At 38.3% G+C, this 27,493-nt stretch overlaps 1 protein-coding gene across 4 annotated transcripts in view; it reads right to left on the bottom strand.

Annotated features, from left to right (window-relative positions):
• Nucleotides 1–27,493, bottom strand: part of TGFBR2 (transforming growth factor beta receptor 2) — a 470,063-nt gene that overhangs the window by 188,040 nt on the left and 254,530 nt on the right. For all 4 annotated transcript variants that reach the window (XM_044066662.1, XM_044066660.1, XM_044066661.1 and 1 more), the window contains 2 exons: nt 10,087–10,234; nt 6,296–6,498 (listed from right to left, as the gene is read on the bottom strand). In XM_044066662.1, the coding sequence (XP_043922597.1) occupies nt 6,296–6,498; nt 10,087–10,234 (351 nt within the window). The remainder of the gene's footprint in view (nt 1–6,295; nt 6,499–10,086; nt 10,235–27,493) is intronic.

The raw sequence follows: 27,493 nt of genomic DNA, 5'->3' as shown, positions 1-27,493 counted from the left end.
AACATGACAAGTTAGTTGTGTGTGATTATGATTCTCAAGCTGACAGAGTCTTTGCACCTAGACATCTACACTCTAGTGCATGACACAGTTGTACTCCTGGGTTTATGAACCTTGTAGTTTTAACACTGCTTATATAAATAATTCACTAATTAGTGTTAATCAAGTTCATTCTGATTTCAGCCATATTGCTGTGTCAAGACAATCACCCTGACACCCTCCGAAGTATTGTGCCTTTTAACATACTCACTGTACTGATTTTATGTAAAACAAATTTTGTAAGCAATAACAAACATACAGTTATCAACTTATGCAAGAGATAAAACCTGCTAAGAAACATTACAGACATCTTTAGAATGCTGCTGGTACAGTGATTGTTTACATTTTGACTAACTCTTCAAAGAGAGATGTAGATATTTACTAGACCTTATTCCTATTGCAATCAAGACCTTTATACAGTGTATTCTCCATATGCCTATTCTAGGTGGTTAAAAAGTGTTTGAAGAAGAAGAAGAAATTAGAAAAGTGACATTAGCTGATGACTGCCTCCCTGTATCAGTGGATCTAATCATTGACATCCAACTTATCCTGCAGTGTTTTAGATGTTTTCCATATTCTAGAGGGCTGAGAGTCTCTAAGTCCAAAACTTAATTATTCTTGGTCAAGCTAGCAGCTAAGCAGGTAGGCACTCAGGAAATAATCTTACTGTTTAGATGGAATTCTGGCACCTCATCACAATTAAGAACATGTCCTCACCCTTCCATAAACCCCATAACAAACATCAACATATAGAATCTGTGGGAGACTCTTATACTTAAGTATATATATACGGAAAACATTCCATCTACCACTTATGGGGTAGGTAAATGCACTTAAAAAGTTATTCTGCCCTAAATTTTATTAGATTTTCTGCATCATATTTCTGTACCTATTTTCACTTTATGACTACATAAACTTAAGAAGATGACATTTAATTGTGCATGGACCAAAAAAGGGATAAGATTCCTTTCCCTTAAGTGCTACATACCATGATAACCCTACGAGGGGCAGACTTCATTAATATTAGACAATATGCAAATGACTTTCCCCTACACAATGTCCTCTTAGCTAATAACCATCACTTTCTACTACTGGCTAAGTTAGAAGCTAGAATTTTAAATAGCATACTACCTCAAACAAGTTTCTGGAACAGGAACGGCCTCCATGCTCATCTTAGAATATGGCATTTTCTACTCCACAAACAAGGTGTTCCACACATGAGGGAAACTACATGCTACATGCTGGCATCATAGAGTCTCCTATGTGTGGGTAACCCTCTCATAAAGTTGATAGCAAGATTTTATGGTGTTAGGGATAGATAGTGAAAGGCATTTCATCTACAGTCAGGTTAACACAAAAGATCAGGATACAGCTGACTGCAGCCTCATTTTTACCTATTGGTAAGAGATTTGTTTTTTCCCAAAAGAAAAAAATGGAAACATTTTCAACTGAGGCATACAATCTTTATACCCCCCTTAAAGATGGTGAGGATGCAATACTCCTTGCTTTAGAGGAATTATTAAAGACAGGTAAGGGAATGGATGGAGAGAGGAGACCTTACATTGAAAGCATCTCAGATCTATGATTTCTTGCTACAGCTTGACACTGGTTACACCACAGTAGAACTACAAGTGTGCGCCAAGATATGTACCAAGTCAAACACAGAAGTATCTGTTGAAAATCACCTACATGTCATTTGAATTACACATTATATACTGTCACTGTCCAAACAGCACCTGAAAATTTTACATAATGATTATTGGGCCACCAGTAAAGGCAAGGAACAAGACTCTGTAATACATGTAACAAATGAGAGATGTGGCTGCCAGAACCTCAGCATTTTTGACAAGTTTTGATATTGTAGCTTAATTAAAGTTATATGAACATTTCTGGCTAAGGCCTTGAAAAGGACAACAGGCCTGACTGTATTAGCTACAGCAGAAAACTGCATTATATTTCAGTCACCCATTTTCAGTTCATTACATCTTCTTCACAGGACCATGTTGGCACAACTCTCAATTATGTTTAGACTATACTCTGCCTCCCTCTGGAAACCCATAGCAAAGAAAACTAGATGCCTTTTGTTTGTGTAGGACCATAAGCAAGCATGTTGACATTATAGTGAGTATGGATATTCTTAAAGCCAAAGTGGCAAAAACCTTACAGACATCAGTCATTTGTTAAGAAACTTGGAAGACAATGGCAACGTCTGCTGTATGAACTTTAACACTGGGCTGTTTACTGATCATTCCATTATTCATATGGCAGATCTGGCTGCATATGTACTGGACTTTCAAGGACTTTGCCCAGTGTTCTTTACAGATCTAATTATATTAACTTACCTGTTGAGAATGCTAACAGCTGAAGTTTATTAATAATACTAAATATCTCTGTTGTTTATAACTGTTGTATCTGTAGAATTATATGTCTGTAATGTTCTTTCACAAGAAGACAAACAAGATCAATGAACACACACAGACATGTAAAAAATATAGAAGTCATGTGCCCAAGAGAAAGGAAGGATTGAGCATGCTACCGATGCCTTGCTAAACTATATACAGCTGTTAAATCTTAATTTAAGCAAGGAAAATGGCAGGTATGTACTGAGACAGGCACGCAGTGAGAACCTGTAGAAATGATGGAGGGAAATATTTAAAAAAAAAAAACAAGTAATGAAATGGATGGTGGGAAATTTAGGCCTTATTTCTCCCACAATGTTAATGCTGAGGAAAGGAGAACAGAGAATACAGACCAACCAATTTACATAGGTTTCAAAGTCTAAATATTAAGAAAGAAAACTTATTTATTATCATCGACCCTCTTTCTCCCCATTTTGTGCATGGAGTAGGGGTGACATATCAATGGAGAACATTATCTAGAGCTAATGTTCGCTCTGCCAGGTGACGTGCCTGCCAAGGTAGACATCAAATCTATGAACTCTGAAGTCAGAGTTGACAGCTAAGTCATTACAATCAGTCAAATGAAATTCAGAGAATTAAGTCACACAACTGAATTGTCCTGAAAACATACAAGAGATCCTAAAAATACCTGAAGTAATTGATTTAGAGCTACTTTTACACAAAAAAATTAAGGCATACTTTTCTCAATAGCTGAAAGTGCATGTCCAAACCTGTCAACAAAAAACTAGGTGAAAAAAATGCACTTAACAGGGAAAAATAAGGAACACATAAATCTAAACCTGTGGTTGTAGAAAAAATGAGTACTAAACATTAGTCAGTCTTCAATTAGTCATAGGATCCTCTTAGGAATGCAGCTGTAGTATTGTGAAGAGATTTCATCTTCAGGTACATTTCCAAGTTTTGATTCTAGTCCATTGCCTTTTTTTTTTTTTTTCTTTCTCAGCTTCTGCTACATGTGACAAGAGACAAGTCAGTTGGGTTTTAACTGCCCAAACATAATGTGTGAAGCCTAAAGTATTCATCTGTGTGAAATCATTATTCACATCAGACCACTTTGTACTTCTACAGGGAGTTTCTCCTTTCCTTGGTTGTGTGACTATGGAGTTAGTATACATGTGTACAGCAGATGAAAGACACGGAGAGGATACATAAACTTTTCATAGATAGTAAATGCATGTTTGAAGCTAAAACTGCTAGTGCTTAACATGTTAAAGACCTTTTCTAAGGGTGAATAATGTTCATATACTAGCCTTGTCACCAGATCATCATCTGGTTAAAAGAAGAAAATTAGTTCAGTCTCGTCATATCATGTCTTCTGAGAAAGGCTGCAGTACCACCGTCCTAATAACCCATGGAACAATAACAGGTATAGCATGACATCTGACATCTAAACAAATGTTGGCATGTGTCCAGTACATACTGTAAGAGTATGGAAATGGAATATGAAGGACGCCTTGTATTGTCATGTTTAAGTATTTAGAGATAAACTTAAATTGCAGTGCATCTAAGAAAGCAGTGTTTGCCAGCAAACACATACAAAACCAACCAGGTGGAAAAAGGTTGGTATATAAAATGCAAAATATAAACTAAAAAATAATAATATGCCAAAAGAAACATGGCTGTAAAAATAATAAAACATTTAACAGGTAAGCACTTTCATGATTATTACCAAACACTTTTCAGATAAATTACAACAAAAACTGAAGTCAGTAAATGCCAAAAGCAATTAATCAGTGCACCAATTTCCAATCCCTTAATAAAGGTTTTAAAGGTATACCACCATTCAGGCCCAGAAACATATGAGCCTGAAGGGTGGTGATCCATTTACTTTCAGCTATTTAAACTTTATTAAACATATCACTCCCTCTTAAACTACAAGTCAAAGTCTGCAGTATCAAAAAACTAAAGCTGTGATCATTAAAATCTGCTATATGTCTAAATGAAGCACTAGTTACATCTTTGTTCCTAACATAACCAATATGCTCTAAGAGATGTCCTCTTAGTGACCGTTTGGTTTTACCAACATAAAAACATATACATTTGTTATAAAACGCTAAATAGACAAGATGTCTAGTAGAACAATCAGTATAAAACCTAGAAAAAAAATTAAAACCATTCACAGGATAAACAAAACTTTCTGATCAGAAACATAAAGACATGCTGTGCATGATCAATATGAATATGTACCTAACCTATTAGAAATTTTAGGAAAAGACTTATTGTGATAATAACACAATTGTCTACTATGAGAGAAACTATTCTTAAAACAAAACCTAGGTGCAGGACCAATAATATCATTCACTTTATTATCTGAAACAAGAATCTGCCAGTTTTTATTTACAATATCACAAATCTTACTAATGTCACTTGTGTACATCAAAACAAGCTTAACTTTATCATCTTTGACACCCTTATTGTGCCCCTTATGATATTTACTGGGAAAAATATGGCTTAGCAATACTCCTCCTTACCTCTCTCATATCAGTATTAGAAGATGCAAGGTCTTGCTCAGAATATCCTCTATCCATAAAATCATGATATCAACCCTTAAGGGCTTGGTCAAACATAGCATCATCAGTATGTAACCCAGACAACTACATTATGAAACACATAACCAGAGTGCATACTTGTACGGTATAAAAGGGTATATTCCTACCACAAGGTTTCCTATACAAACTACTTTCTATCATCCCCTTTTCACCTTTACATAGATGTACATTGAAAAAAAATCAATAGCATCATAGAGTATATGTTTAGTAAACCTAAGATAGGCGGTGGTACTTTCAAGATATAAGATACAATGATCCAATAAACAAACAGAAGCCTTCCACAGCAAGAAAATATCATCCACAAATCTTTTAAAATATTTCAAATAAGATGAAAAAGCATGATGGTCGAAAACATACTCCTCTGACCAGTATGCTATAACTAGGTTGGTATAACTATTGGCACACGCAGTGCCCATAGTCACGCCAACCTTTTGTAAATAAATGCAATCATCAAGGATAAATGTATTACTTTTTAACACAAAATACAACAATGCACAAATCAGAAAAATCATATCATAGGAGTTGTGGCTGTGCTTATGTAAAAATGTTATAGCAGCTTCTACGCCTTCTAAGTTAGGAATGACTGTAAAAGGGGTATTTACATCAAGTGACAAACACACAGTGAAATATATAAAAAATTGTATTAAATTCAAATAAGGTCTTCAAAAAGTGTTGTATGTCTCTTAATATGGATGGAACTTCATCCACCACTGATCTTAGTTTATGTTTAACACAAATAGAGAGTGGCTCACTCAGCTATCTACTCCCAGAAATAATCGGTCATAGTGGAGGATCACAAACATCTTCATGGACCTTTGGTAGGCCATGGATCACTGGCAAAAATGGATTATCTACAACAAAATCAGCATATAACTCACAGTCCATCAACCTACTCATCAACAAGTCATAAAGCTCATCATAAACATGTTGAGTTAACCTTTTAATGGCCATTGCCATAATCTCAAGATAAACAGTACTATCAGATAACATATATGCATCTTGTCCAAAAACAATGTTTGCCACATGATATAATGGGAGTTAGGATGCAGATTACCCCAAACACTTATACAGTCAAGAGAATTAGTGGAGTAGGGACGAATTCAGGGAGGAGCAGTCAGTAGAAATTAGAGGTGGGATTGAGGCAAACATTTAAAAACAAATAAATTAAGCCAAACCCCTCAGTCTCAGTATAAAATTACACGGGGTAATATAAAAAGTATATCACACCATTCTCTGTGTGTCACACAGGTTATCGATAGCAGCAGCATTTGATGTACATTGCATAATTACCTGGAAATACAACTTCCCAGTTGCACTCTTCTGATTTGCTACAGGAGCAGATGTAGAATTCCCCAGAGGGCACAACCTTCTTTTGCATATTGCAGGTGCTGGAGTTGTAATCATTTAAGACAAAATCATAAAGTTCTTTATCTGGATGATGGCATATAGTTTCTATAGTCCTGTTTTTGACACCTGCTTTTTCATCTTGTCTCCTTAGGGATGAGAAAAATTTGTCAAAAAAAGCTTCCACAGCAAGATTTACAAAAATATATTATGAACATTTAACTAATGTGTAAATTTAACAACTGGGTCAACTGATTTTCCTCCAGGATTATGTAAATAAATACCAGATACATGGCTATACAACTTTAACAGTTACACTTTGTTTTCATACCATATGATGAAACATTAAAGGATTTACTAATCAACCCTCATGGGCTGTTCAGAAGCATTCTTTGCTACTTTCTATATTTTGAGAAATGACAGTTGAAATACTTTGTAAGTAGTAATCACTAAAGTCTACATTTTCCTCCCCCACACTTGCTGCTGTCTTAATTTTGCAAAAGACAAACCAAAACAAACTGCAGGTACTAGCTTTAATTTGCATTAAAACAGTTTCAAAACTCCAAAACTGCCTCTTTTATTTTGAAGCTTGTTGTCTTTCAATGCTTCATCTGCCAAGTTCATCTCTCTTTAGGTCCATCTCTTGCAGCAAAAAGATAACCACAAGCATATAAAATGCAAGAGTTTTAAAGAAAAATGTCACATTAGTACTAACTTGTACTCATGTCTTTCATATACAATAACTGAAGCATATATTGACAAAGAAGAAGAAAAAATAGGTGGCATGCAACACTGATTACATACAGTAAAGAGCTGCAGGCTGTTTTTACCAAGTTTAAACCAACTTTCTTGCTTTAAAAGCTAAGCATTCTCATACTTAGCAGCATGCTGTGCATATCGGTAGGTTCTAAATATCACTCATCCCATCCCCAACCATCTCAGCTGTGTCTACTTTTAGAGACACAGCTTTATGCAAACCAGTCTCAACCATACGTCTCAACCACTTAGAACAATAAATCTGAACAAGCTCACAGGTAAACTTGGGACATAGGCTCAAAAATAGCAACAATTTTTAAATATTGCTCTAACAAACTTAGAAGGTTGACAGAATAACAAGTTTTGCATTAGCATGAGTTTTCTGAAGGGTATGGACTCAGAAACTCAAATGTCTGTCATTATTTTCTAACTTCAATCTTTAATGATTTGCCACTAATTTGCCAGAAAAACACAGTTTTATGACAAATGAGACAAAATATGAGGCAAAAATCTGGACATTCTGTGAAAATCTGTACAGTTGAGAGATATGGTCTCAAAATAATACATCTTTACAGGTAATTGCATGGAAAACCTTCATTAAAATGATTAATTCTCTTAAGCCTCTATATGGAAAATACAAACTCCTCACATAAACAGTATCAATATACTAACCAGAGTCATCACTATCCTTCTTTATACTATAGAGACTTGATCTGTCATTAATCAATAAACACTCACCATATTTTGCAAACATACAGCATTCCCACTGCCACTAATCCTTTGTGTCACTCCAGTTTAACCCTAAAACATCCCTACCAGCTCTTCACAAACATACAGCATTCCTACTGCCACTAATCCTTTGTGTCACTCCAGTTTAACCCTAAAACATCCCTACCAGCTCTTCACAATACTAACTGCTTCACCACATGTATCCACACAAGCTTCCTTCATCTATCACAAAAAGAGAGCCAACTCACTATTTAATATCACATAAATTTTTCAAACTTAATATTTTATATATTCTTTCATTTTATTCCTACTTCAATAGTAGTGTATTGAAAGTAGCCCCTTATTATGCTTTAATTCCAGAAATCTCCTCCATCAGCCAAAAGCAGCAAAACTGGGATTAGCTGTATTAAACTTAACAGTCATACCCCAGAATCTTACTAATTAGTGAATCCCAGATCAAGAATCGCACCCCTAACCTACAACTTTTATTCTTGTTCAAAGTGTACCCTTATAACGTTTAACACAAACTTGAAAGATGAGAATGTGGAGGAAAACGTTTTCCTGTTTAAACTCAAATTCTTTAAGTTCTCACTGGTAAGGCAAACAGCATCTGTTGCTTACTACACTCCCAGTAAGATATTAGGTGAATTTAACCATGGGAAACTAGGAACACCAACTTAGCCTTGAAAAATTCCTAAATCTACAATATACAGCAATACCTTGTTAAGGATGTAATCATGGATACAATCCTCATAACTCTAGGTGACCTCAATATTAACTTACTCTGCTACCACATAATTAATATCCTACAAACTACGTCTGAGCTCTGCCTCTAACAGATGGTCACTGAACCCAGTAGAGTAAAACCGTTGTCCGATAACCGCTCCCATCTTGATGTCATAATTGCTAACGTCTCACACAAGTTTTTATTCTCCATTGTTCATCCTTCTTCTCCTACTGAACAGTCATCAGTTACCTTCTCTGTAATCCTACAGCTCACCCGAACCCTACAAGTAACAAGACTTAGGAAAAATCCCAATACAACCACGTGGCCAAAGTGGTTAGAAAAACATTTTATATAGCCCACCTAATCATGAAGGGATTCACATCTGGATCAGGGGAGGTCATCGTGCCTCTTTACTCATCCCTCATCAGGCCCATAATTGAGTACAATGCCCCTTTTGGGATGTACCTTACCAGACACCTGCAGCAACTGGAAAGACCCCAAAAGTACCTCACCAAGAGGATCAAAGGGCTCAAACAGATGCCATATGCTGCCCGGTTAAAGAAACTCCAGCTCTACTCAGTGGCATACCGCCTGTTCAGAGGCGATCTGTGCCTGATGTATAAAGCCATGTCCAACCCGGAATTAATGGACATGCTGCACCTCAGAAAATCCAAATCCCATCGAGGTACGCGCTCGAGAGACTTGAACCTCAGCACTGAAATAAATAGGACATGCTGGAGGGACAGATTCATAACCCAGAGGTTCCCTTCACTCTGGAATAAAATCCCAGTCCAGGTTAGGCAGAGTCCCTCATTGACTCTCTTCAAGAGGAATCTTGATGAGTGGATGGGAGATCGTAGGTTTACCCCGGATATCACTTCTGTGTCACTGTTAGACAGAGGCACAGTATACTAACCTCGAAAAAGGGCATAGCAAAATAAATTTAAAATGGGTGGCGAAAGCCAAACACATTCTGGCTAGGCTTATAAATGCCCTAGGGCAGATAACCTAGTATGAACCTATGAACCTATGAACCTATAAAATACAAAGCAACTAATCTTTACCCAGAATTCCACTGATTGATCTCCCAGCTGCTTTTCCAATAACTTTAACTCAGCTGTTAATTGGCTCAGTAAAACACTAGAGAGCAGATGCCAGACAAATGAAGCCAAGGAATGATGCAGTATATTTATCTAAATAAATATATTGTATCATTCCTTGGCTTCATTTATCCAGCTTTTGTTCTACAGTTTTTTGTTGTTTTTTTGCTTGTGACAATGTTTACATGGGTTCCATTCCAAATTTTTGAACATTCAGTAAAATACTTGAACATAATCAAAATAAAATTGGTCCAAACCTCATTAGACATCAAAAAACTCATAAGAATCTGTGGATGACCACAGAACTCCATGCCCTGCTCAAATTTATAAATAAGACATGGAAGACCTGAAAAGTATACTATCTGTCATTATTAACATAACATGTAATATTCATTAAAAAAAATGAGGGCATAGTTAGACATTACCATATAGTAACACACACTTCATCCTTGTTTTCACATGTAGAAGTTATGTTGCAGTTAACTTTACATTTGCCGGTATTACTGCAGTCTGTTTGCTGAATGTCACAGAATTTGCACAGGTTACTCATCTTCATTTCCTTCAATGCGCTATCTAAAATAAAGAGAAAATGAGTGCCGTTTAAAATGTTGGTTATCCTAGTGGACAGCTTCTGCATTAACATACTCTTCATACAGACTTAGGCTGACAGTTGGAGATGAGTACTGCTTGGGTGCACACCACTAATATTTGTGAGTTTGCTTTGCAGAGTATCTCACAGCTAGAAAGATAACAAATTCTACATTGTCTCTGAATCCTCACACTTTACATAGCCCCTGATTAATACTGCTTTGCATGCTATACATCCACGCATCACTACCTTAGTCTTTTTTATAAGACAGTCTAAAATAATACAGTTTTATAAATCAGCACTACCCCACAGTAAATTGCTATGAGAGTACAGTGCATAGATGTGAACTTTTTGTTTAATGGACAAAGTGAAATTAGTACTTTTGCATACTAATGCATTTCAGGGCACTGTAGGTAACTGTAGGACACTGTAGCACATTGTAAGGCAGTGTAGGGCACGGTAGGCCATTGTAGGGCATTGCACAGCACTGTAAAGCACTGTTGGACATTATAGAACACTGTAGGGCATTGCAGGGCACTGTAGGGCATTGTAAGGCACTGTAGTGCACTGTAGGTCATTCTAAGACACTGTAGGGCATTGTAAGGCACTGTAGGGCATTGTAGGGTACTGTAAGGAATTATAAGGCACTGTAGGGCACTGCAGGGCACTGTAGGGTAATATAAGACATTGCAGGGCATTGCAAAGCACTGTAAGGCACTGTAAGGCATTGTAGGGCACTATAGGTAATTGTAAGGCACTGTAGAGCATTGTAGGTCACTGTAGAGCATTGTAAGGCACAGTATGCATTGTAAGACATTGTAAGGCATTGTAGTGTATTGTAGGGCACTGCAGGGCATAGTAAGGCATTGTAGTGCACTGTAGGGCATTGTAGGACACCACAGGGAATTGCAAGACATTATAAGGCACTATATGGCATTGTAGGGCATAGTAAGGCACTGTAGAGCACTGTAGGGCATTGTAGGGCACCACAGGGAATTGCAAGACATTATAAGGCACTACATGGCATTGTAAGGCACTGTAGGGCATTGTAAAACACTGTAAGGCATTGTAAGTCACTGTAGGTTATTGGGCACTATAGGGCATTGTAAGGCACTGTAGAGCATTGTAGGTCACTGTGGGGCATTGTAAGGCACAGTATGATATTGTAAGACATTGTAAGGCATTGTAGGGTATTGTAGGGCACTGTAGGGCATAGTAAGGCACTGTAGGGCACTGTAGGGCATTGTAGGGCACCATAGGGAATTGTAAGACATTATAAGGCACTGTACGGCATTGTAGGGCATTGTACTGTAAGGCATTGTATCACTGTTGGGTATTGGGCAGCATTGTAAGACACTGTAGGGCATTGTAAGGCAATGTAGGGCATTACAGGGTACTGTAGGGCATCATAAGGTACTGTAGAAAAATTGGTGGGAAACAAAGTTGCTGTGCAGGCAGAAATAATTTGATCTTTATTTTGTAACTTTTGTGGACATGACATAGCAATCCAGTTAGTGACTGCAGAAAGACATGAATGTGAGTGAGTTTAGAAATATAGCAAAACATAAACTGTAGAGTCACATCACTATTAATCAACTGTACATCTTTAAAATCATATTTTATTATAGGACAGTTCAGCTGTGTGTTGTATTAAAATGGGCTAATGTGTATGAAAGGTACATGTTGCAAAATATTTAAGAAATAACTGAGTAAAAAAATTAAGCCATGAAAAGGACAAGAGAAAGGATAGACAAAGTGGAGGTAGGAGGTGTGCTTTTACTAGATCAACCTCTACTCATTTTAAAGTCAACCCCCATATCAACACTATTTATATACATATGCACACGTGCTGTATATCTTACTTTAAAATAAAAGATGCATTAAATGAATAAATAAAAAGTCTCAAATGCATTAGTTGCAAACATATTACTTATTGACTATGTCATATGTTCTACAATAATTCAACACAATGAGGGAGAATTCAGCTTTTGGTAATAATTTCAAAGAAAGGAAGTGTTCTAATTTTCACAGTTCATATACATTACTCAGAGTCTCTATAACATGCAGGGTTCACATTAACTCTTTCAGAGCTGTGATAATATCTTCAGGCAAGTTAATCTTTTCACAGGTTCATTTAGAATTGCCACGATGTGGGACAACAACAGACACAGGAATATTCTGAGTAGTTTCATGAATTTCCAAGGTTTTGTGTTTAGTCTCTACAATAATGAAACCATTCTCATGTCTGCATCATGTAGTATATGTGTACACTGAAGTTTGCACATATGAAGACCACTGAATGAAGACATGATAAACAGGGTGAGCATTCAACAACAAATTTTGCTGAAATGAACTCTCTGAGAAATCACATATCATATAGACCCACTAACTGGTAACTTTAACTTAAAGTTGCCATTACTGTATTATCTATTCGTACATTAACAAGCAGACTGAACTTCCAGTGTTTTAAGGAGAATATCTGCAACAGGTTATTCTTACTCTTGATTCTGAAAAGTATTAAAGACTTTATGCTTCTGAACCAGTTGCTCAGGCTGATGAGACATCTCAGGCGAATACAGATGCAACCTGTGAATCGTGCTGTACTACATCTAAGAAGTGTGCAGGAATTAAAAGTACTGCCAACTGTAAGGATTATGTCATGTACACAAGAAAGTGGATCACAGTACTGGAAATACACTCTTATACCTGGATGCACAGACTTAACGTTATCCAGCCATCCATTCACATCAGTGTGTCACAATAAATGCATTCCAATGTCCTTCCTTTTTTATTTTATTTTATTTTTTGGTTTTCCATTTTGCTTCATTCCTAATGTTGTCCTGGCAGGGGAAGGTTGTGCCAGTGATTGCTTCCACTGGAGGATTTTTCATTTATGATATACCACTTGGTTTCCCCTCCTCTATGTTCACCTGTTTATACTAAACACACATGCACTAAGTACTACTCTTCCCCAAAGGAACTGCATAGACAAATACCCTCCCCCACTGGGATGGGAACGCTCATCCCTCCCTGCCATTATCACAGATGCCTGAGCTACTAATTGCACCATAGTCACCTGGGAGACAGGTAGAGCTTTATCCCTTTATGTTGCAGAGCTCACTAGCATTTTACTGTCTTACCTTCTACAGATTATTAGCAGATGTAGTCAATCTTGAAATATTTCTTAGGTCTTTTCTAAATGTTCTCTACAAGTCATCTTTATAATCTTGCAAATAATTTCTGCTTAATTTAATAGCTACATGCATTAACTTGCCTGGTTTATACTGAATTCTAAGTTCTAATTCTGCAAACTCGATAACATTCTTTGTGGCCTTGTAGACAAATTAATAAAATACTTCTTAAAAATTATCTGTTGTGACTAATGATCTGATGAAACTAGCTGATAAAGTATAAATATAATCAGAAAACATTTGACAACCAAAGAGTATTGCTACCATTTCTTTCTCTATTGGTACATAACATGGAGGAGCGAGCCTCAGTCAAAAGTCTTGAGCTGTACACTACTGGTATGTCTTTCTGCAGTAACACTGCTCAAAGCCTTTGCTGCCTAGTATATACTTGAAATGTTACAATCTGTGAAATACCATGAGCCTTCAAAGTATATGCCTCACTAATCGTCCTTTTTGACATCTCAAAACATCTGTTCTGTTTCTGTAATCAAAACCATGTAGTGTCATGCTCTAACAATTGCCTGATTTGCACAGTTTACACATGATAAGTGTAGAATTAACTTGGAAAAATAATGCAACACACCAAGGAAATGCATAGGAAAAGGAAAAGACTATCATGGGTTTTTTGCATATTTAGTATTACACTGACTTCATTAGAGTTTGGTTTGAAACCTTCAGAAGTCAAAAAAATGGCCATGTAGAGTAGTCACAAAAATTTTAAACCAGCTTTTATTTAGTTTCAAACCTTTCTTCAGTCTCTCCAGTAACTTAAGAAGTCATAAACTGTGCTGTCAACACAGGATTACCAACTATGTTAACATCTTATGTTCCTGCTTAGTCCTTTAGCCATTTCAGCTACTCCTCTCTGAAACACTTCAGGGGTTGATGATTTACCAATAAACAATCACCAAAGCGTACATCTACCAAGAGGCATGTTGAATGTGCACAGCTTTAAGGTAGCTGTATGAAGAAACATTTTCTAAATAGCACTTAGCACAGAGAGGAACACACACACACACATACAGACACACAGACACACACACACACACACACACACACACACACACACACACACGCACGCACGCACACACACACACACACACACACACAAACACACACATATACACACGCACACACACACATATTTACTCTGAAATTGCTCAGACTTAGAGAAGAGGGAGAAAGTGATTCAGACAAAACATTCATCTTTTATCTGATTTGGAATTTTTTTACTGGGAAAGTCCTGCTGATATAATATTCCACTTTCAGCAGAGGCCTGGGGAAAAAAATCTCCACACTGACATGACATGGTTACAGTTACACAATGTTATGACAAACCTAACAAAGGAAATAAAGTAAAAATTCAGCTTCAGTTCATACAGTGTGAACATATGCATCCATAATGCAAATATTTGGATAGCTATAACAAAGTGAAAAAGAACATTGTCAGTAAAGTATTCAGAAGTTTCACTTCACAGAGCAGATGACATAACTTAAGTACACTCTTTGGAACAGAGATGACTAGTCAATATAGCCTAGGCAAAATATATACTTCACCTTTGACTAAATAATAGATTTTAGTAATTATTCTTCTATGAACATAGTCAAAGTATGTTGGTGATGGAAGGAAGTAAGGACTAGTTCAGCCTGGGGTCATGCAGGAGCACAGCCAGGATTTATTTAAGTAGTCTTTTGAAAAAGTGTATTGGTACCGATTTCTAAGAATAAGGGTGATGTGCAGACCTGTAGTAACTACAGAGGGATTAAATTGATCAGTCACAACATGAAGTTATGGAAAAAAGTAGTGGAAGCTAGGTTAAGAAGGGACATGATGATTAGTGATCAGCAGTATGGTTTCATGCCAGGAAAGAGCACTACAGATGTGATGTTTGCTCTGAGAGTGTTGATGGAGATGTACAGAGAAGGTCAGAAAGAGTTGCATTGTGTTTTTGTAGACTTAGAGAAAGCATATGACTGGGTGCCTAGACAGGAGTTGTGGTATTGTATGAGGAAGTTGGGAGTGTCAGAGAAGTATGTAAGAGTGGTACAGGATATGTACGAGGGTAGTGTGACAGCGGTGAGGTCTGCAGTGGGAGTAATGGATGCATTTAAGGTGGAGGTGGGATTACATCAAGGATCAGCTCTGAGCCCTTTCTTATTTGCAATGGTGATGGACAGGTTAACAAATGAGATCAGACAGGAGCCCCCGTGGACTATGATGTTTGCAGATGACATTGTGATCTGTTGTGAGAGTATGGAACAGGTGGAGGAGACCCTGGAGAGATGTAGATATAATCTAGAGAGAAGAGAAAAGAAGGTCAGCAGGACTAAGACAGAATATTTGTGTGTGAATGAGAGGGAGGATAGAGGAATGGTGAGGATGCAAGGAGTAGAGGTGGCAAAGGTGGATGAGTTTAAATACTTGGGATCAATAGTTCAGAATAATGGTGAGCGTGGAAGTTAGGTGAAGAAGAGAGTACAGGCAGGATGGAGTGGGTGGAGAAGAGTGTCAGGAGTGATTTGTGACAGACAAGTGCCAGTAAGAGTGAAAGGGAAGGTCTACAAGAGGGTAGTGAAACCAGCTATGTTATATGGGTTGGAGACAGTGGCAATGACAAAAAGGCAGGAGTTAAGAGCTGGATGTGGCAGAGTTAAAGCTGTTAAGATTTGCACTGGGTGTGACGAGGGTGGACAGGATTAGGAATAAGTATAATAGAGGGTCAGCCCAGGTTGGAAGGTTTGGAGACAAAGCCAGAGAGGCATGATTACATTGGTTTGGACATGTGCTGAGGAGAGATGCTGAGTACATTGGGAAAAGGATGCTAAGGATGAAGCTACCAGGTAACCGGAAAAGAAGAAGGCCTAAGATAAGGTTTCTGGATGTGGTGATAGATGACATGCAGGTGGTTGGTGTGACAGAGCAAGATGCAGAGGACAGGAAGAAATGGAAACAGATGCTCCACTGTGGTGACCCCTAATGGGAACAGCCAAAAGATGATTAGTCTTTTAGTAGTAGTTTGAAATTGCAGAGTTTAGAGGTAGCTCTAATTTACAATGGAGGGAGTAGAATTCCCATTTTAGTGACAGAGTAGGAGTAAAGACTTTGGCTAGAGGATTTATGGGGTTTATATATGCTGAAACAATGTTGTTCATTAGATCGATGTAGTCTGTTAGGGTGACTGGAATGGCGAATAGGAGGAAAAGCAGGCCAGTTTTCAGCTTTGTCGGTAATGTGGTGTGTGGAGATAAGCTGCATGTAATCTAAGTGGAGAGGCAGTTTGACCCAATTAAAAGCCTTAAGGGAAATACAATGGTGGCTGTGGTATTGATTGCTGGTGGCAACATTTTGCAAATTTATTACAGCATGCCTCCAGCTTATTTTTAAACTCTAGCCTAAAGGTTGGTTAGGATGGGTGCACTGTATAAGAGAGATGGGAGAAGCTAAGTAGTAGCAAGAGTGATATTGGTGGTGTTGCTAAGGATGTTTTTATGCCTGTACAGCATTCCTAATTTTTGCTAGAGTCTTTTTTTATGTTATTTTGAACATGCAAGGTTTTTGCTTTTAAGTACATTATTTATGTCTTGCTATTATTTGTATTTTACCCAGCTATCATATGTTCAAAATCAACTTTGTTTTTCTCATATTTACTTCTTAGTTTAGAGCTTTTCTCCCAGGGTTTTCTCTGAAAACAGGGCCTCTGTCCAGTCAGACATATCCTGTTTAACAACTGTTAAAATAAATACATGAAATAAAGAAAGAAAGAAAGAAAGTAAAATCAATCAATCAATAAATAAATAAATACAAATCAAATTTAAGGTTATAATCTGTAATTATTCCAAGATGTTTTCTATGGGAGACTACATCAATTTAAGTTTTATTTGGAGAAAAGATTTTGAAATTCAGTTTAGCAGGTGTGCTGTTTTCTGTCTCTTAATGCTGCTAAAGTGATGACATTTTCAACATTCACCAACTGACCTCTGACAAGCAGTAGACTACCCCTTTTTTCTAAATTTGATTTGCGTAGCTCACAAAGAAAAATACCCTCACATCCCACTCTAAAATACAGAGTCTATGACTTGCATCTACCTTTCCAACTTGTTGCTTTCATTCTTGCTTTTTTCTCTATTAAAGGCAGATCATGTCTCCTAAACCTGATAGACTTCTTTGAAGAGGTCACCAAAGTCATAGATGAGGGTAACGTGGTTCATACAGCCTATCTAGATCTTGCCAAGGCTTTGGACACCACCCCCCACTCTGGAATTACAGACAAACTCACTAAACTAGGTATAAATCCCTATGTCACAAGATGGGTTGCCAACTGGCTCACTGACAGAACCAACACTGTGAAAGTAGCAGACTCCAAATCCAACTTCAGACCAGTGACAAGTGGAGTACCACAGGGTTCAGTCCTAGATCCTCTCCTGTTTGGTATCTACTTCTCTGAAGTACAGGCTAACACAGAAGGTCTTTGGTTAACAAAGTTCACAGCACTACCAGGTTATACCTCATACTTTTCGGCCCCAAAACTTGGACCGAACCACAAAAGGAGGGGGAGTATCGATATTCATCAAAGATACCCACACCTCCAGGTTGGTGGCAAAGCACGAAGCATCAGAGACTATCCATGTGCAACTAACAGTGGGTAAAACTGCCTTCCAGCTTATAGCCTGCTACAGACCACCCTCCCATACCCAGGAACCCCACTCGGCCTTTCTGAGAACACTGGAAAATATGAAGGTCTCTCCAAACACCATTATATTGGGTGACTTCAACTACCCAAACATAGACTGGGAGCATTACTCTAGCTACAACACCCTAGCCCAAAGGTTCCTAGAATTTATAAACTCAAATGCTATGGAACAACTTGTTACCACTCCCACAAGAGGGGAAAACATACTGGACCTGATCATCACCAACATGGGGACTCTATGCTCCAGACCAGAAGTGTATCCCTCATTGGTAAGATCAGACCATAAACTAATCTCACTAGATATTCACATCCCGACCCCACCCCCTGCCCAGAAAACCACAGTGAAAAACTTCTCTAAAGCAAATTTCACACTCCTCAAAACCGAGGTGGAATCCTTCAAAGCCCCCAGGCCTGTGGAAAATACAGCCCAGACCGCAGAATCCTTTATAAACGCATTCTATGAACACCTTCAGGAATGCATGGATCATGCGATCCCAAATAAAACTAAGACCCAATCCTCCAAAGGCAGATGTCCTGTCTGGTGGACCCCAGCCATAAACAAACTATACAATAGAAGGAGGAAGCTACTAAATGATAGAACAAAATCCCAAAAAGGGAAGGCATCACTGATCAGTATTAGCAAAGAACTACAGGCACTCATAAAATTGTCTAAGGCCAGCTTCGAGAGAAAAATTGTACAGGACACTAAGGATAATCACAAGGCTTTCTTTAGTTATGTTAGGAACCTGGGTGGCAATTCCCAGATATGCTCAGAATTAGTCCAAAATGACAAAAAATACACTGAACCCACAGACATTGCCAACATCCTAGCTGACAAGTTTGGCGCAAACTCCCCCCCTCCCCACCAAAAGGGCAAATATCTATCCCAGCAGAGTGCTGCCCCCTGACATCTCAGATGCTCAGGTAAGAGCCACCCTCTCCAAAGCAAAAAACACAGCATCAATGGGACCAGACGGTGTCCAGGGCTGCGTCCTACATGAACTCCAAGAAGAGCTAAACCCAAACATAAAACTACTGTTCAATCTCAGCCTTACTACAGGATATGTGCCCAAAGAGTGGCGTACAGCAACAGTGGTCCCTCTCCATAAAGGTGGTGCCTCAATGGATCCTGGAAACTATCGCCCCATAAGCCTGACTAGCTTAGTCTGCAAAGCTATGGAAAGGATCATCATGGACCTCATAAATAAAGATATTGGGGACCTACAGACACTGGATCCTACCCAGTTCGGCTTTGTTAAGGGCAGATCCTGCCTCTTAAACCTGGTTGATTTCTTTGAAACAGTCACCAAGGCCATTGACGAGGGGAAGGTGGTCCACACAGCCTACCTGGACCTCGCAAAAGCCTTCGATACAATACCCTACTCGGACATTATAGATAAGCTCACCAGCTTAAATATAAACCCCTATGTCACTAGATGGATTGCAAACTGTTTCAAGGACAGAACCCACATGGTTAGAATTGCTGGAGCCATGTCAGACTCCAAACCAGTTACAAGTGGTGTCCCACAAGGCCCAGTCCTGGGACCTCTCTTGTTCGGTATATATTTCTCAGAGGTACAGGCCAACACGGAAGGACTCTGGCTGACCAAGTTCACAGATGACTGCAAACTGGGTGTCATAATCGACTCACCAGCCGACACAAGCATCCTCCAAAAGGGCCTCATAGAAACAGACAACTGGTGCCAGAGCCATGGCCTCAAGCTAAATGCCAAAAAGTGTATAGTCATCCCCTTTGGCAAAAACAAAGTGCCCACAAATTACCACATAGGTGGTAATCCATTAAGTACAGAAGAAGTAATTAGGGACCTGGGGACCCAAGTTGATAGCAATCTCTCATTTGACAACCACGTGGCCAAAGTGGTTAGAAAAACATTTTATATAGCCCACCTAATCATGAAGGGATTCACATTTAGATCAGGGGAGGTCATTGTGCCTTTTTACTTATCCCTCATTAGGCCCATAATTGAGTACAATGCCCCTTTTGGGATGTACCTTACCAGACACCTGCAGCAACTGGAAAGACCCCAAAAGTACCTCACCAGGAGGATCAAAGGGCTCAAACAGATGCCATATGCTGCCCGGTTAAAGAAACTCCAGCTCTACTCAGTGGCATACCGCCTGTTCAGAGGCGATCTGTGCCTGACGTATAAAGCCATGTCCAACCCGGAATTAATGGACATGCTGCACCTCAGAAAATCCAAATCCCATCGAGCTACGCGCTCGAGAGACTTGAACTTCAGCACTGAAATAAATAGGACATGCTGGAGGGACAGATTCATAACCCAGAGGCTCCCTTCACTCTGGAATAAAATCCCAGTCCAGGTTAGGCAGAGTCCCTCACTGACTCTCTTCAAGAGGAATCTTGATGAGTGGATGGGAGATTGTAGGTTTACCCTGGGTATCACTTCTGTGTCACTGTTAGACAGAGGCACAGTATACTAACCTCGAAAAAGGGCATAGCAAAATAAATTTAAAATGGGTGGCGAAAGCCAAACACATTCTGGCTAGGCTTATAAATGCCCTAGGGCAGATAGCCTAGTATGAACCTATGAACCTATGAACCTAAGAAGACTGCAAACTAGGAGCCATAATCAAAACTCCTAATGATGTGGACATCTTACAAAAGGGTCTCACTGAGACAGATGCCTGGTGTCAAAGCCATGGCCTCAAGCTCAATGCCAAAAAGTGCATTGTCATCCCTTTTGGTAAAACCTCTGTACCCATGAGCTACCACATAGGCGGTAGTCTACTTAACACTGAAAGTGTGATAAGAGACCTTGGGACACAGGTGGACAGTAGTCTCTCCTTTGATAACCACATTGCCACAGTAGTCAGGAAATCCTTCTATGTGGCACACCTCATCACAAAAGGTTTCTCATCCAAGAAAAAAGAGGTCATTGTTCCCCTCTACTCGTCACTCATTAGACCCACTATAGAGTACAACGCTCCTTTTGGTATGTACCTCACAAGACATCTACAACAACTGGAAAGGCCACAGAAATACCTCACAAAGAGGATTACCAGCCTCAAACAGATGCCCTATTCAGACCGTGTCAAAAAACCCCAGCTTTACTTTGTCGCATATTACCTACTCAGAGGAGATCTCTGCCTAACATACAAAGCTATGTCAAACCCAGAGCTGTTGGTCATGCTCCACGTAAAGAAATCAAAATCCCTCTGAGCTACATGCTCTAGGGACCTAAACCTTGTCACCACAATAAACAGAACATGCTGGAGGGATAGATTCATGTCCCAGAGACTTCCCATACTCTAGAACAAGCCACCTATCTATATCAAACAAAGCTCCTCATTAGCACTCTTCAAGAAAAATCTTGATGATTGAATGGGAAATAGGAAATTCACCCTGTGGGATCACTTCTGTGGCTCTGCTTGACAGGGGCACAGGAAAATAATTTTCTTGGTTGGCAAAAGCCAGGGTACCGTTTGGCTAGGCTTATATAGGCCCTAGGGCCAATAGCCTAGTACCTCCCTATGAACCTATTAAACTATTTGATTGGCCAGTGCTTTGTATACTGCTAACACTGTCCATAGATTGTAACATCTGTCCACTCGTGAATAATTTTATTTTTATTTATTGATAACAATGTATGTAGACAATAAATTATCCCAGATGCACATGCACATCTGTTCCTTTTAGTGGTTGCTGCTCAAATGTCATGGAAATGAACATCAACGCTGATGTTAGGCAGGGGCTGCTCATGGTATAGGGCTGCTGGGCTGCAGCCGCCCGCCTCAGTTGCCAAAAGTAAAAAAAAAAGTTGAAACATTTTTTTACACTACTAGCAGTGCAAATTGCCAACTAGTGTGTAATGTGGAAGATGTGATGATTCGAGGTCAGTATGCATTCTAGAGTTCCACTTTAAAAAAAAAGACATAAAAAAAAATACTTTTCTTTTCACCAAAGGCTGGAGGCATCAATGAAGATGTCCAGAAGTCATTGCAGTTTTAACCGCAGCAAATTAGAATCTAACTGGACTGTTAAGTCAGCAGCCACATCATGTAATCTGACGTGACATGGCTGCTGATCAGTCCTGTTGCATTCTCTTCCCATTCTTTAAGTTAATTTAACAGTTAATATGCGAAGCAGGGAGTGAGAGAGATAGATGGACTATACTGAGATTTGGGATGAGCATGAAAAGATTAAAAACAAAAAGATGACTTACGATTATTTGGGGGATAACTGGTAAGCAAAGATTTCTTTGGCAAGGAAGATTTTTTTTTAATCTACTGTGGAAAAATTCACGAGTTCTGAGTGTTTTTTTTTTTTTTTTGCATGGCCAACCAGATAGTTCATACATTTTTTTCCTGGCAGTGTTAACCAGATACTTTCTCTAATATTTTTTTTCCTGGCAGGGTCAACCAGATACTTTATGTATTTAATTATTATTTCCTGGCAGGATCGCCCAGATACTGTTTAAATGGTGCAGGACTACTTGAATAAATTTTGTTTCTAACATCCTGGGCCTGGAGTCTGACAGGGTCAACCAGATAGTGTATGTGTTTAGGGGCTGTTGATTAATGACTTTATATATTTTTTTTAATATACTATCCTGGCAGGGTTAACCAGATACTAGGGAGGCAATGTGTTTTGAGGACTGTTGTTTTTTTAATATAATACACTGGCATGGTCAACCGGCTACTAGTGGTTTATGTGTTTTGGGGACTGTTGATGACTTTATTTTTTAATAGACTATTCTGTCAGGGTTAGCCAGACACTAGGGAGGCAATGTATTTTGGTGACTGTTGATTTTATTTATTTTTTTAATATAATATACTGGCACGGTCAACCAGATATTAATGATCTATGTGTTTTGGAGTCTGTTGATGACTTTTTCTTTCTTTCTTTTTCTTTCTTTCTTTCTTTTTGTTTTTAATATAATATCCTGGCAGGAGTCAAAGAGATAATTTATTTATTTATTGCATTTGTTTACCAGGAAGGTCCACTGAGCCATGGGGAGCCCATTTTCAGTGGAGGCCCAAGGAGAAAAGCTCCACATACAATTACCAAGTAGATACGAGTACTAATACATACCAGCGTTAGCAGATATTACACAGTAACAAGCTTGGAGATACTAGATATGCAGTGCATTATGGATGCTGTTTGTGGATGACATGTTCATTTTTTTTAAACCTAATATCTTTTTGTAGGGTTAGTGAAGATAAATTAGCACTGTTTGTCAATGTTTTGTTGTCAAAACAAAGTGTACTTTTGCATGAGTACAGTGTTTATGGGTGAACTGAAGTAAGATCACGTGCAAGTTCTTGGCTATGTGATGTGAAAGAAATACAACAATGTAGCAGTGTTGTTTTATTTTTGTTATTTTAAACATTGTAGGCTCAAAGCAGATTATCTAGGTAGACAGCTGGAATGGGGGCATTGCCTATGTGTGAATGGAAAGACTTCCGTTCTGGCTTGCTTTGCTAGCATAATGTGCATTTGAGCGAAGAAGATCGACTACAAGGTGTAAACTCTGAGTATTATTTATGTGGAAAAAGAATACTTACCTAATGACAGTGTTGTCTTTTTTGTTGTTGTTGTTTTTGTTTTTAACCTGTGGTTGGGGTTGTCAATGGAGATTGTGGCTACATATGAATGGAACAAATGGCCCTGCTGCTTACTGTTGTAATTCTAACTTTACAAATCTATAATGCTTTTCTGTTTGCACTTTAAGATGAATGTAAAATAATTAGCAAGCTTACAAGTAATTCTTAATTTATGTTATTTCATATCTGTTCATGTATACTGAATGTTTGTTTAAAAATGTTTATAATATGTTGCAGCTTTTCTCCCCGGACACATGCTGAAAGGATTTTTTTTTCAACTAAAGCCGGTTGCAGAAACACGGATAAACAAAAGTAAAACAATTAAAATGAAATGAGTACATGGCTGGCACACACAAGCTGTGACTAATGTTTCTGTTGACAAAATAAAAGTAATGCAGGTTTGCAACACAACTGTTATTATTTCTACTTTAATCCTGACCGGTAAAAAGCAGCTACTTTAGTTAGATAATGGGGGGGGGGGGGGGGTGTGAATTAAATGAGTTGACTGGCCTTGCTGTTTACTGTTGTAATTGTGGTTTTGCAAGATTAATGTGTATTTGGGTAAAGTCAACTGTCATGCAAGCCTGTGACTACTGTTTCTGTGCAACAGACTAAATGAATACAATTATTGATATTTAGCACACCGGAGTTCCGCTGTGGTGACCCCTAACCAGGAAAAGCCGAAAGACACAACAACATTGATATTTTTGTTTTAATCCTGGCAGGGCAAAGCAGATACTTTAGGTATAATGTGATGGTTGTTTGTGGATGAAATGTTTGGCACTGTAGCTTTGATGTAATACTTCTGACTTTGCAAGACTAATGTGTATTTGGGTGAAATAAGAAAGAATGCAAACTCTGACTAGATAGTACAGTGAGATCTCCAAATCTCCTACTTTTCATTTGGCATTGTACAAAATACAGATTACTTCATACAGTACAGTGTATGTTCACTACATTATGTTTAGTCATAATAGTTTCATGAAGTCAAGACCAACCACCACTTTTTACTGTTTAGAAGTGTTACAGCAGAACCTAAACCCCTCATTTACTCTGAAATGTGCTTTAGTCTAGTATTGGTTGGTAGAATATTCTGCATGTACAATAGTGACCCAGCATGTATGTTATGCAAATCTGCAAGCATGGTCAGCATTGACCCCACTGTAACATAGCTCGGCCCATTTCTAGTTGGCCCCACTCATTCAGCTGTCTCCTGCAGCCTCCCTTTGATTTGAAGTCACCAGCTGCCACTGATGTTAGGTGTGTTTGAACACTGGTATAATAAGTCCTTATGCCACATGGTTATGGCCCTGGACAACAGATTGTACAGACATGGTATGTTGCTGGGTGCCAGGGAAAGAAAGGGGACGTAATGCAGGACAGCTGCATGTCATTTCACTTCTGGTTCCAGCTTGGGAACATTGTTCTTTATATTAACTTACTGTTATTATTTTAGTAATACATTAATCACTGTTATGAAATGAGCTAATTTAAGTGCAGGAAAATTTTTAAAAATGGTATTTTCATAATTTTAAAATTAGGAAATAAAAAGAGGAAACCAGAGCTATCCCAGCAGTCAGGATAGTGGCACTTTTCCCCAGTGCTTAGTTAACTTTGAATATCAGGTACAGGAGTTAAGCTTGAGAAGCACTTAATAAAATACACAACAGATGGAGAGTGGGACTAAAATACGGCTTGTCATGATGCTTGAGATGAATCACTTTTATCAAAGAAAGACACCACTTTAAACAAACTGCCATTATAAGATTGTACAGAGATGATAAAACGTATCAGAAAAGAATCAATGCTGGATTTATTTTTAATAAAACATCTCAAAGTATGCAGCTAGAGCTCTTGTGGCCTTTAGCCTACTTCTTATATTCTTATCTCACAATAAGCAATGTTTCACCCAGAAGTGTATTTGCAAATCACCAGGAAGCCTTCTGCTATCCATAAATATTCACATTTTGCCATGCTTAAATGTTACCAAAATACACTAATTCATTTTCCTTACATATTACTTCATTCACCAGCAGTAACTTTATCTAATTTAGGGTTGCAGGTCAGCTGGGAACAAAGTAAAGAAATTAACCGTTAATAGAATGCTAGTCAGTGCACAGAAGGGCACACACACACATACACACACACACACACACACACACACACACACACACACACACACACACACACACACACACACACATGCACATACTCTCCCCTCCTTCTCTCTCTCGCTTGATCAGACTCCCTCCTTACTACATGTAAACCTACAAGAAATATGAAAGATTGCAATCCACCTATTGCATCTCTTTCAGACAGAAGGAAGAAACAGGAGCATCAAAAAAACACAATCCACACAGAATTAGGGAGGTAAAACATACTTTGCAGAGAAAGCACCCCAGCTAGGAATAGAACTAGAAACCATGTGCTGTGCGGCAGTAGCACTGATTAATTTAATACTGTACCTCACAAAGATACACATAAAAACGTCAAATACAGATTTTGTTACAAATATTTAATGAAATTTAACTTTTCTTAAAAAGCTACTACTATGTTCCAGAAATATTCTAAAAATAAAACTAATAACATTGTGTTTGCTTCCAAGTAAAAAAAAACACTGAATAAATGAACACTGCAGCAGACATTACATAACATGGCTCATTAGAGTTAAAAATAATTCAAAATATAAACATCATCTTGAAAATCACAGCCCATTTCTCTGAACAGCACATTAGAAAGTGTACTGTAAGGCTGTTTTTTATACCGCTAGCAAAACAGGACACAACATGACTACCCACATTTGCAACAGAGCCCCTAAGACATGTCATTTAATCCACCAGCAACACATAGTCAGGAATACTTTGTCACATAACTTAAGTGCAGAGCCTCTGTCATTGAAAACAGCTTCTAAGAAACAAATGGTCTGTCAAAATGATTTACACTTTTTTGGCAATATAAAACATTTGTAAATATTTTATATTCATCTGTCACTCAAAAAAGAACTTTTAGTGCAGAAAACTTTAAAAAAAAAATCAAATGACATCTGGAACATATACAGCTGCATGGGGATAAGAGAAATATGTAGATAGACAGGTGCATTGTCCCCAGCACAGGTAAGAAGATCCTTGTAAGGAGGGATAACAACAGCCTTTCCCAGACTCTTGTGCACGTCACTATCTGCGTGGGAAATAAAGCAAGAGTGTGGCTATTTACCAAAGTCGAACTAGTTCACTGTAAAGAACAGGGATACTTTTACACTACCAGGGAGACATTGGGTGTTATCTGCTGTGCACTTATGTTTCTAGTTTGTTTCAGAAAAGAAGGTAGTGAACTTTCTTATATTCAATGATAAAAATAATTCAGACGCTTCTAATGGCTGGGTCTGGCAGGCAATGTGATGCAATACCACTGCTATACAAGGGCTTTATTGTATACCATTAAACCATGGTGGGGCAATAGCAAGGGCTTTCTATAATGAAAGGCAGGGATACAAATTAAAATTTGCTCTCTCTGTGCACTATTTTAACCTTAACGTAAAATATTTTAGTTTGGCAATCTAAGCCAGTGCTGACATTGCTAGAACAACTGCTAGTTTAGTATGCAGAGACAATGGAAATGCAAATAAATTGTGTTATGTGTATGCTGCCTTAACTGGAAGTGTTTATTACTGTAATGTGGGACCTGCTGTAGATGTCTGGTATTCCTATGAGTATAAACTAAACCATTTAAAAATCAAGATGCTACTTATGTGATAGCAGTTCCTTATGCTACCATG

This window comes from Protopterus annectens, chromosome 3.part1, assembly GCF_019279795.1.
Source record: "Protopterus annectens isolate FY-2018-M chromosome 3.part1, PAN1.0, whole genome shotgun sequence".
NCBI lineage: Eukaryota > Metazoa > Chordata > Ceratodontiformes > Protopteridae > Protopterus > Protopterus annectens.
This window is presented reverse-complemented; position numbering and strand designations above follow the sequence as displayed.